This window comes from Melanerpes formicivorus, unplaced genomic scaffold (assembly GCF_026170545.1).
Source record: "Melanerpes formicivorus ecotype bairdi unplaced genomic scaffold, bMelFor1.0.p_v2 SCAF_2, whole genome shotgun sequence".
In the NCBI taxonomy this organism is placed as follows: Eukaryota; Metazoa; Chordata; class Aves; order Piciformes; family Picidae; genus Melanerpes; species Melanerpes formicivorus.
In genome coordinates this window covers 1528463-1538594 of record NW_027142354.1, presented here as the reverse complement: position 1 = coordinate 1538594, position 10132 = coordinate 1528463, and the positions used below count along the sequence as shown (strand labels likewise).

The 10132-nt window shown below is 47.4% G+C and overlaps 1 protein-coding gene across 5 annotated transcripts in view; it reads left to right on the top strand.

The window, feature by feature from the left end:
* Nucleotides 1-866: 866 nt before the first annotated feature.
* CEP162 (centrosomal protein 162) overlaps nucleotides 867-10132 on the top strand; it is a 74429-nt gene continuing 65163 nt past the window's right edge. For 4 of the 5 annotated variants that reach the window (XM_068148995.1, XM_068148987.1, XM_068148978.1 and 1 more), the window contains exons 1-3: nucleotides 867-1026; nucleotides 1992-2079; nucleotides 2879-2982. In XM_068148995.1, the coding sequence (XP_068005096.1) occupies nucleotides 2923-2982 (60 nt within the window). In that variant the 5' untranslated portion in view covers nucleotides 867-1026; nucleotides 1992-2079; nucleotides 2879-2922. Of the gene's footprint in view, nucleotides 1027-1337; nucleotides 1545-1991; nucleotides 2080-2878; nucleotides 2983-10132 lie in introns of those variants that run through there. The other variant, XM_068148968.1, reaches the window with a different exon arrangement.

Genomic DNA, 10132 nt, shown 5'->3' with positions numbered 1-10132 from the left:
AACCCCACGCTTTTAACTCTTTCCATCGCGCTTTTCCGAGAGACCAGATGAGCGACTGCTGGCGAAGCCTGTGCCTCAGACGCTTGGAAGAACAGACCTTGGCTGCAGGTGGCAACAGCGTTAGCCCCCGCAGGCTTCGTGACGGGAACACGGGTGGTCCTCTGCATGGGCCTGGCATCGCCTCCAAACGGAAAGACAAACGGAACTCGGTTGTAACTCCCCCGCTTTCACCACAGGCTCCTGCGCAGCGCCCAGGAGGCTGAAGACAGAACGTACGGCGGCAGCCAGCTGAGGAGAACGACAGCGGCGGGGAGGGAAGAAAGCTGCCGCCCAGCTACAGCTCTCGGTGCCAGCAGCCCGCGGCGAGATGGCCGGAGGGCCCCGAGCTCGTCCCTGTGGGGCGCACGGAGCAGCCCCCGGAGGCAGCACCGGCCTCCGCCTTCAAGCTCCCTGGTCGCTCGCAACTCGCCGGAGGCAGGTGCGCGGCCGGGCCTCACTGCCTCGGCGGGAGCGGCGGCTGGAGACTGCTGCTTTATCCTGGCGTGACCTCTCATGGTGCTTCGAAGAAGTGAGAGGCGCCGCAGCACGACCCTGCCTAACTTCCCCCGCGCCGCTACCCGCCAGCGCTGCACGCCCGCCGCCCAGCAGGCGGCGCCACTCCGCACGCCCGGCGCGGACCGCCGCAGTACGTCACTGTGCTGCGACTTCCGTCTCAAGCCGCTTGGTCCGGCCCAGGGCGGGCTCAGCCAAGGCGAGGCGTGCTTTGCCACGGTAGTAATGGCCGCTGGGGGTACCGCCCCCCCACCTTTCTCCCTTCCCCTCACCCCTCCCCACCCCCGTCACGTGTCTCCCACGCGAGGCGGAGAGGCGAGGGGGCCGAGGGCAGCCGGCAGATTTGGCGAGATCACGTGGTACCCCCCCGCGCGGTCATTTTGGCGGGCGATACGGTGGCCGGGAGGGTTTCCTAGGTAACCGTGCCGCTAGTGCGGAAGGCGGCCGTGGCCAAGAGGGCCCCTCTCAGCCCAGGTACGCACCCGGTGTCCCGAGGCGAGGCACAGCAGCGGGCATCTGAGCCGCTTCCTCTCCTGCCCCCCGCCCCTCTCTGGGGCATCCATTCGGGGCTGCGGAGCTGCGCTCTGCCCACCAGCTCGGCTTGGCTGTGTCCCGTCGGGGGGCTGCCCTCCTGCTTTCTCCCACCTGGCCGCCCGACTCCGAGCGCCCGCACTGCCAGGGGTCGCCACACGCCCTCGGCAGCGCTCGCTGGGCCCGGGACCGGGAGAGAACGGGGCTGGAGGATCGCCGCGGAGTCGTCGCCCGCCGGCTCCGGGGCTGCCACTGTGCCCGCTCAGCGTGTGCTTTAGTGGAAGCCGGGGGAGGATCAGGTCACATCTGGTTCTAGCGCTGGGATGATTAAAAGATTACATAAAATGTGTTAGGCTGTCTAAGCTTGACTTCATCACTGCGGTTTAGCCTTTACCTTCCCCAAACTTCTGCAACAGACTTGTTTGGTTTACGTACAAAGTCCTGAGGCTCCAAGTCTAAAGGTACGGCTGTGAAGTATGTTTGCTAAGGGTTAACGTTTGTAAGCTTCTGTTGTGGAAACTGCCTGACGTGCTGCTTGTCTGTTTAAAAAAGGAAGTTTCATATTGTTGGCTTTAATAAAAGCTGTAATTCTGAGGTAGGCAGAAGTGCAGATAATGCCAGGAGAATCAGTTTGTGTTTCTGGCAAGGCTGGAATTAAATATTCTCCCCTTGCTCGAGTGTTTGGCACAGCTGGTAAACTGTTACAGCATCTGACACTCCGCCTCTAGTGCTCTTTGATGAAAAAGTATAAAAGGAGACAGGATTATGTGTGTCATGAGAGGTTACATTCTTAATCTTCTTACCATGTTTTCAGAGATATTGTCCAAGTGCTTACATAAGGGATATCTTGTTGAATTCAAAGGCTGGGCAGTCTGCTATAACTTCTTGGTGTGTTTTTTAACTGCCAGAGCCGAAGTGTCGGGTGGTCTATGGATGAATAAGGAGTGAAAGCAGGAAGCAGTTGTCACAACTCACCTGTCAAAATCGATTTACTAGGTAGGTAACAGCCCTGTATAGTGGGAGGGTTCCATAGTGGGTGAAGGGTTTGTTTTTTTTTTTAATGGTAAAAGCATTTCTGCAAATGTTGAGCCGTTTTTATGTTTACATAGCACTTTTCAACCTGGAAGAGGCTTGGTTAGTGTAATGCTGCTTTCCATATGCAGTTTTGAAGGTAGCCATATGTGTGAGCTGCATGATGTACAAAAGCTTTGCAACACCTTAAGTATGGGGCATATTTTATCCCTGACAGGTCAACACAGGCTTTTGGGAATGGGAGAGGGAGCAAGTGCCATTTGCTTTCTGTGTCAGGGCAGATCAAATCAAATGTCTTCCTCTACTCTTCAAAGAGTCCCATGTATTTATTGTCTATTGAGTCCCAAGCACAGCAGAGATGACAAAATGGTATTTAAAATGTCAGAGGCCTCCAGTTTTGGAAGGGAAACATAGAAATCAATGAAAAGCCCTTAAAATAGATGGGCAGTATTACTGCAGTGGATTCTTGTTTGATCACTGACAAAATGCTTAAGTGTGGGTAGCTAAGAGAGCTAGCTGCCTTGTGAAGAAATATGCAAAGATGATGAAAAGAATTGTATTTATCCCTCAAAGTTAGAATACTGAAACTGTTCTTCTGGAAATTAGTGTTTTGATTATAAGGAGCTTGGGTAATTCAGGCATGTTTGCATTGACTGTTGTGTTCAGTAGGTAATTTTGCTTGTAGCTGTCTATGAAAGCAGCAAATCAGTAGGCTACCTGTAATTTCAGAAGCTTTTGTTTAACTTCTTTTCTTTACTGTTAGTTTTTCAGCTCAGGTGTTTGGAAGGTAACATTCACTTGCAGATTATGGCTCATCAAATTTCAAAAGAAGAATTAGATGAGGAGTTTGAAGAGTTTCTGAAAGAGGTATGTTTCAGAGCAAGGTCACATCCCTTTTCTCTATTCAAATGCAAGAGGAGAATTGAGTATGAAATGCAAGATGCAGCTGTGCTTTTGTCACATCATTCACATGGCTGTCTTGTGTATCAGTCTGTGCAAGGTCTTAAGTTAATTGCTAAACTTAATTCATACTGGTTTTGCTAAACTGAAATCAGGAGAACAGTTTTGTGGTTGAATGTTTTGGCACTGCTGGGTTGTATCTTCAGAGAGAGCCCTTGCTTGATTTTAGGAGGAGACTTGATGGGGTGCTTGGTGCCATGGGTTAGTTGATTAGATGGTGTTGGATGATGGGTTGGACGTGATGATCTTGAAGGTCTCTTCCGACTTTCTGCTCTATTCTGCTCTATTCTGCTCCTATTCTGCTCCTGTTCTGCTCTTGTTTAACTGGGTATGTTGTGTAGTAGCAGAAGCTCAAAACTGATACATAATTGAAAGCAAGGTGAACAACTTTTCTCCTATGTAGGCTCAATCTACATATTAAGAATTTCCTTACTTTTTTTATTGTGCAATACCTAATTTCACTGAGTTCTGTTGTAAAATTCTTATATTAATCCTAAGAAAAAGAAGTATGTTACAGTGATTAGAAGACTTTAATTCGATTCCTTTTATTCCCCATGATGCTTGATGGATGTGAGTACAGGTAAAGTCATGCAAGTCTGTGGGTTATGATTTAAGTTAACTATTATTGGATGTGGTCAGAATTCCCTAACCTTGTTTTTATTGTTTTTTTCATTGCACATAGACCTGCAATTTCAGAATTTGCCCTCTGGTCTATCAAACACTCAGTATGGTGACCCTAGGATGCAAATGTCACATGCCATAGTATCATAGGATCATTCAGGGTTGGAAGGGACCACAAGGATCATCTAGTTCCAACCCCCCTGCCATGGGCAGGGACACCCCACACTACATCAGCCTGGCCAGAGCCTCAGCCAGCCTGGGCTTAAACACCTCCAGGGATGGGGCCTCAACCACCTCCCTGGACAACCCATTCCAGGGCTTCACCACTCTCATGGTGAAGAACCTCCTCCTCACCTCCAGCCTGAATCTCCCCACCTCCAGCTTCATTCCATTCCCCCTAGTCCTATCACTCCCTGAGATCCTGAGCAGTCCCTCCCCAGCCTTTCTGTAGGCCCCTTTCGGATACTGGAAGGCCACAATTAGGTCACCTCAGGGCCTTCTCTTCTGCAGACTGAGCAGCCCCAACTCCCTCAGTCAAGGCTTTACCCAAGGCTTTAAATGTAGCTAATGATGGCAGAGAATATTCTTGGTATTGTTTTGCTGGAGACTGTGCTGCAATTTAGTTGTGAAAAATGTAGATGCCAGATTCTATAAAAATGGCATTTTGTGCTGTATTTTAAGTAAAGATCTGTAGTAACCAGAGGCTTCTTTTTCAAGAAGATTTTAGTTCTCCCAGGTAGGTTGGTAAATCTGCCTTGACCATGCAACTTGTGAGATGTTTTTGCAGATAGAGCATAAATGTAACAAGAGGAGAGGCTGAGGGAGCTGGGATTGTTTAGCCTGGAGAAGAGAAGGCTCAGGGGTGACCTCATTGCCCTCTACAACTACCTGAAAGGTGGTTGTAGCCAGGAAGGGGTTGGTCTCTTCTCCCAGGCAACCAGCACCAGAACAAGGGGACACAGTCTCAAGCTGCACCAGGGCAAGTTTAGGCTGGAGGTGAGGAGAAAGTTCTTCACAGAGAGAGTGATTGCCCATTCCAATGGGCTGCCCAGGGAGGTGGTGGAGTCACCATCCCTGGAGGTGTTCAAGAGGAGATTGGATGTGGCACTTGGTGCCATGGTCTAGTCATGAGGTCTGTGGTGACAGGTTGGACTCGATGATCCTTGAGGTCTCTTCCAACCTTAGCGATACTGTGAGAGAACAGAAAAGCAAAATGCCACCTGAAAATTAAGATTCACAAACAACTTAAAGGTAGATTCTGGCCTTTAATTTCATTGTGCAATTGAGTTAGCATTCTTGAATTCATTTAAATTGTTGTCAGGGAAAACAGAAAATCAGGCTCTGCATTTCTGTCAGGACTTCTTTACTTAGTATTGTTACAAAGGAAGTTGCTCTTGGGAAAAGAAAGGAAGGTTTATTCTATGATTTATTTTGCACTTCTGTTAAAACTCTGCATATGATTTCTTCTAGTATTTTGTTCCTCATTTGACATGCTCTTCTTGCTCCTCAGCTATTGCCCACACTGACATTGCTCAAGTTAGAAAAAATATCCAAATAGCTGTATTGCATTATTCTAAGTGGTATTTGGTGTGGTCCAGGAAATGCAGCTTTTAGCAACTTGTGTCTTAGTTTGAAAGGATAAAGAACAATTAAAAGTGTAAAGTGTTTAAGCTTTTAAAAAACAAATATACAGCAAATCCAGGCATTAAAAATATACCTTTTAATTTATTTTAATGTTTTGCCAGCTAGGTATTAGAAGTGTGGTTAGTAGGTCGAGAGAGGTTCTCCTCCCCCTCAGCTCTGCCCTGGTGAGGCCACATCTGGAATATTGTGTCCAGTTCTGAGCCGCTCAGTTCAAGAAGGACATCAGGGAACTGCTTGAAAGAGTCCAATGCAGAGCCACTAAGATGATGAGGAGAGTGGAACATCTCCCTTATGAGGAAAGGCTGAGGGAGCTGGGCCTCTTTAGCTTGGAGAGGAGGAGACTGAGAGGTGACCTCATTCATGTTTTTAAATATGTGAAGGGCAAGTCTCAGGTAGATAGATCCAGGCTCTGCTCAGTGATGTCCCAATGTTAGAACAAGGGTCAGTGGGGGCAAGCTGGAGCATAGGAGGTTCCACATGAATATTAGGAAAAACTTTTTCACTGAGAGGGTGAGAAAACACAGGAACAGGCTGCCCAGAGAGGTGGTGGAGTCTCATTCTCTGGAGACATTCAAAACCCACCTGGGTGCATTCTTCTGTAACCTGCTCTAAGCAATCCTGCTCTGGCAGGGGGGGTTGGACTAGATCTTTCAAGGTCCTTTCCAGCCCCTAACATTCTGTGACTCTTTGATGCAGACCCAAATACCAATATTATCCACTCTCTGTTAGTTTGTATGCATGAATTTTCTCTGATGTCCCTTTGCTTTTGTTCTGGTATAAAAAGTGTGCAGCCTTTTAATGTTAAAAAGATGAGAAACTGGTATGCTCTATTGTTTGCAACTGCTATGCTGGTGATGTTTGTGTTGAGATTTTAATGATGTGGAGTAACTAGCAAAAACTGTTTCTCAGTTTGAGGAAGACTTAATATTGTTTAAGCAAGTCTTTCAGAGAAGAAAAGGAGCAGAATGATTTTTCCTTTCCCAATTACACATACTGTCTCCCACGGTATGTTTGCAATTAAAACATGAAAAGTGAAAAGAAAGTCTGTGTACACAGTTGGATGATGCAGGGTGATGAGGATTAAAGTAAAGCCTTTTGGCATGCACACTGGTGTTTAGAAAATCCTCTTCACTGATAGACTTTAGGCTTTTTGTCATTATACAGGAGGAAACACAAACGTGTGATAACAATTACTGCGTGCAGGGTAGGTCTGCCTGGTTCAGCTTATTCCCAACCCCTTGCCAGAATGGCCTGTCATCATCCATGGCTCTTCCCTTCCTCCTCTATTGTCTATGTGCCCGTGGTCCTTCCACTCCTCACCACCGGTATCTTGCTTCCTCTATTGTCGTTTTAATTTCCCTTAAGCACCATCTGTCATGTTGGTGCAGCTCTAGGTTTTCAGCGTTGGCTGTGAAGTTGCCTTGGGACATGCAACCTGAGGAGCTCTTTCTAATTCACAGTGCTTCAATTAATGGGTTGTTGGGTGGGTTTTTTTTATGAGGCTTCAAGCAAAGCAAAGTTAGGAAAAAGCCATTGTCTGCTTCTAGTCTTCTAGGCTGACTTTTGTTCTATTTGCTATCCATGGACAGCTGAGAAAAAAGACCTTCAGAAGGGGAGGCTATACCATCTTTATTAGAAAACCTGTAGAATAGAAGCTGCAAGAGTAACACTGCCCATTAAACCATGTGCCCTGGAATGGGTTGTCCAGGGAGGTGGTTGGGGCACTGTCCCTGGAGGTATTTAAGACCAGGCTGGATGAGGCTCTGGCCAGCCTGATGTAGTGTGGGGTGTCCCTGCCTATGGCAGGGGGGTTGGAACTAGATGATCCTTGTGGTCCCTTCCAACCCTGACTGATACTATGATACTACTATGATGATGTGTGAAAAACGTTTTTAAATGTTATTAAACATTTATTCTAAAGGTTTATTCTAAAAGGCTGAATGTATTAAAATATTATTCTGTGCTGAAAATACAGCTTGGTGTAGACCTATGTCCTGGTTTTGCTGAGACAGAATCACAGGCCAGCCCTGAGCAGTTTTGAGCGTGCCAGGGCAGCTGACTTGAGCTGGCTCCTCAGAGTATCCCATACTATAAACATCAAGCTTAATGCAAAAGGGGAAGTTTGCTGAGGGCTCCAGTTTTTGCTTTGTTTCCTCCTGACTCTGCTCTTCTTCCTGCTCCTCAGGACTGCCTTTCTGAGTGTAACTCTTGTATACTTTATATTGGTATTCGTTTTGCTGTTCCATTTTAACCCCTGGGTTTTCTCTCCTTTTCCCATGAAAAAAGACTGAGAGAACTGAGGCTGTTTAAGTCTTGAGAAGGCTGAGAGGAGACCTTAATAATGGCTATAAATATCTGAGGGGTGGATGTCAAGATGCAAGGTGACAGTCTCTTTTCAGTGGTGCCCAGTGATAGGACAGAGAGCAGTATCACCAAGGTTGGAAGAGACCTCAAAGATGATCTAGTCCAACCTGTCACCACAAACGTCATGACTAGACCATGGCACCAAGTGCCATGTCCAATCCCCTCTTAAACACCTCTAGGAATGGTGACTCCACCACTTCCAGTGGGTATAAGCTGGAGCACGAGAAGTTCCACCTCAACATGAGGAGCAACTTCTTTATGATGAAGGTGACAGAGCCCTGGAACAGGCTGCCCAGAGAGGTTGTGGAGTCTCCTTCTCTGGAGATTTTTTCAAAACCCATCTGGATGTGTTCCTGTGTGACCTGCCCTAGGTGATCCTGCTTTGGCAGGGGAGTTGGACTAGATGGTCCCTCTAGAGGTCCCTTCCAACCCCTAATATTCTATGATTCTGTGATTCTCTGCTATAGTTTAGCCCCAAGTACAGGCTAAACATAGGCAATTTGTTTTATTGGAAAAGCCTTGTTTCATGAAATAATTAACACAACTAGTCATGAAAGTCAGTGTTTCAGGTCCAGTCCTGTATAACCTGTGTGCTCACTGAAGTTCCTGTATGTGTGTAGGAAATGGTAAGCTGATTCTGTGCCATGTAGTTGTCCTTGTCCTTAAAACTGACTCTTCTGGCTTTTAAATTGAGCAAAACGATAGGCAGAGGTTGGTCTCTTCTCCCAGGCACCCAGCACCAGAGCAAGAGGACACAGTCTCAGGCTGCACCAGGGGAGGTTTAGGCTGCAGGTTAGGAGGAAGTTCTACACAGAGAGAGTGATTGCCCATTGGAATGGGCTGCCCGGGGAGGTGGTGGAGTCACCATCACTGGAGGTGTTCAGGAGGAGACTTGATAGGGTGTTCGGTGCCATGGTTTAGTTGATTGGGTGGTGTTGGATGATAGGTTGGACACAATGGTCTTGAAGGTCTCTTCCAACCTGGTCTGGTCTGGTCTATTCTATTCTATTCTATTCTATTCTATTCTATTCTATTCTATTCTATTCTATTCTATCCCTTCCAAAGGATTTTGTGAGGATATGCAGTGTCCACGATGGTACATTTTGATTTCTCTAAGAAAAACGGCTCCCTCTTTCATTGATCACATGGTGAAAACAAGGCACAGAACTTATTTTTAGGTACAAAGCAAGTGGTTTGCAGACACCTCCTTTAACAGTGTGGCCAGCAGGAGCAGGGAGGTCATTCTGCCCCTGTACACTGCACTGGTTAGGCCACACCTTGAGTCCTGTGTCCAGTTCTGGGCCCCTCAGTTTAGGAAGGATGTTGACTTGCTGGAACGACTCCAGAGAAGGGCAACAAAGTTGGTGAGGGGTTTGGAACATAAGCCCTATGAGGAAAGACTGAGGGAGCTGGGGTTGCTCAGCCTGGAGAAGAGGAGACTCAAGGGTGACCTTATTGCTCTCTACAGCTACCTGAAGGGAGGTTGTAGCCAGGCGGATGTTGGTCTCTTCTCCCAGGCAGCCAGTACCAGAACAAGAGGACACAGTCTCAGGCTGCGCCAGGGGAGGTTTAGGTTGGATGTTAGGAAGAAGTTCTATACAGAGAGAGTGATTGCCCATTGGAATGGGCTGCCTGGGGAGGTGGTGGAGTCGCTGTCGTTGGAGGTGTTCAGGAGGAGACTTGCTGGGGTGCTTGGTGCCATGGGTTAGTTGTTTGGGTGGGTTGGATTGGTTGATGGGTTGGACACGATGATCTTGAAGGTCTCTTCCAACCTGGTTTATTCTATGTAAATTCTATGTAATGAGTTCCTGTCATATACTGCAACAGGGGCACAAGCCTTGAGTGCCAGGCTTCAAATAAGGAGCTCTCCCAGCTGAGGAAGCAATGCTGTCACTATGCTCCCCATGTGGGTTGGTTCCTAGCCCCAAAGCACTGAGGTGTTTTCAGAAGTGGGTATCTGCACAAGAGCAGTCTCTGAGTACTTAAAATGCCTTTGAAATCTTCAAGTAGGTAGGACAGGAGGAAAAGACCTCAAGTGGCACCAGGGGAGGTTTAGATTGGAGGTTGGGAAAAAATTCATTCCTGCAAAAGTGGCGAGGGATTGGAATAGGCTGCCCAGGGAGGTGGTGGTGTCACCATGCCTGGAGGTGTTCAAAATATCTGTAGGCATGGCACTTCAGAATATGGTCTCAGGAGGAGACTTGATGGGGTGCTTGGTGCCATGGTTTAGTTGTTTAGGTGGGTTGGATTGGTTGATGGGTTGGACACGATGATCTTGAAGGTCTCTTCCAAGCTGGTTTGGTTTATTCTATTCTAAATAAATGGTTCAGTGGGCACAGTAGTGTTGGGTTGATAGTTGGACTTGATGATCCTTGAGGTCTCTTCCAACCTTAATGATTCTATGACTCTTCTATTCTAACCAATACTG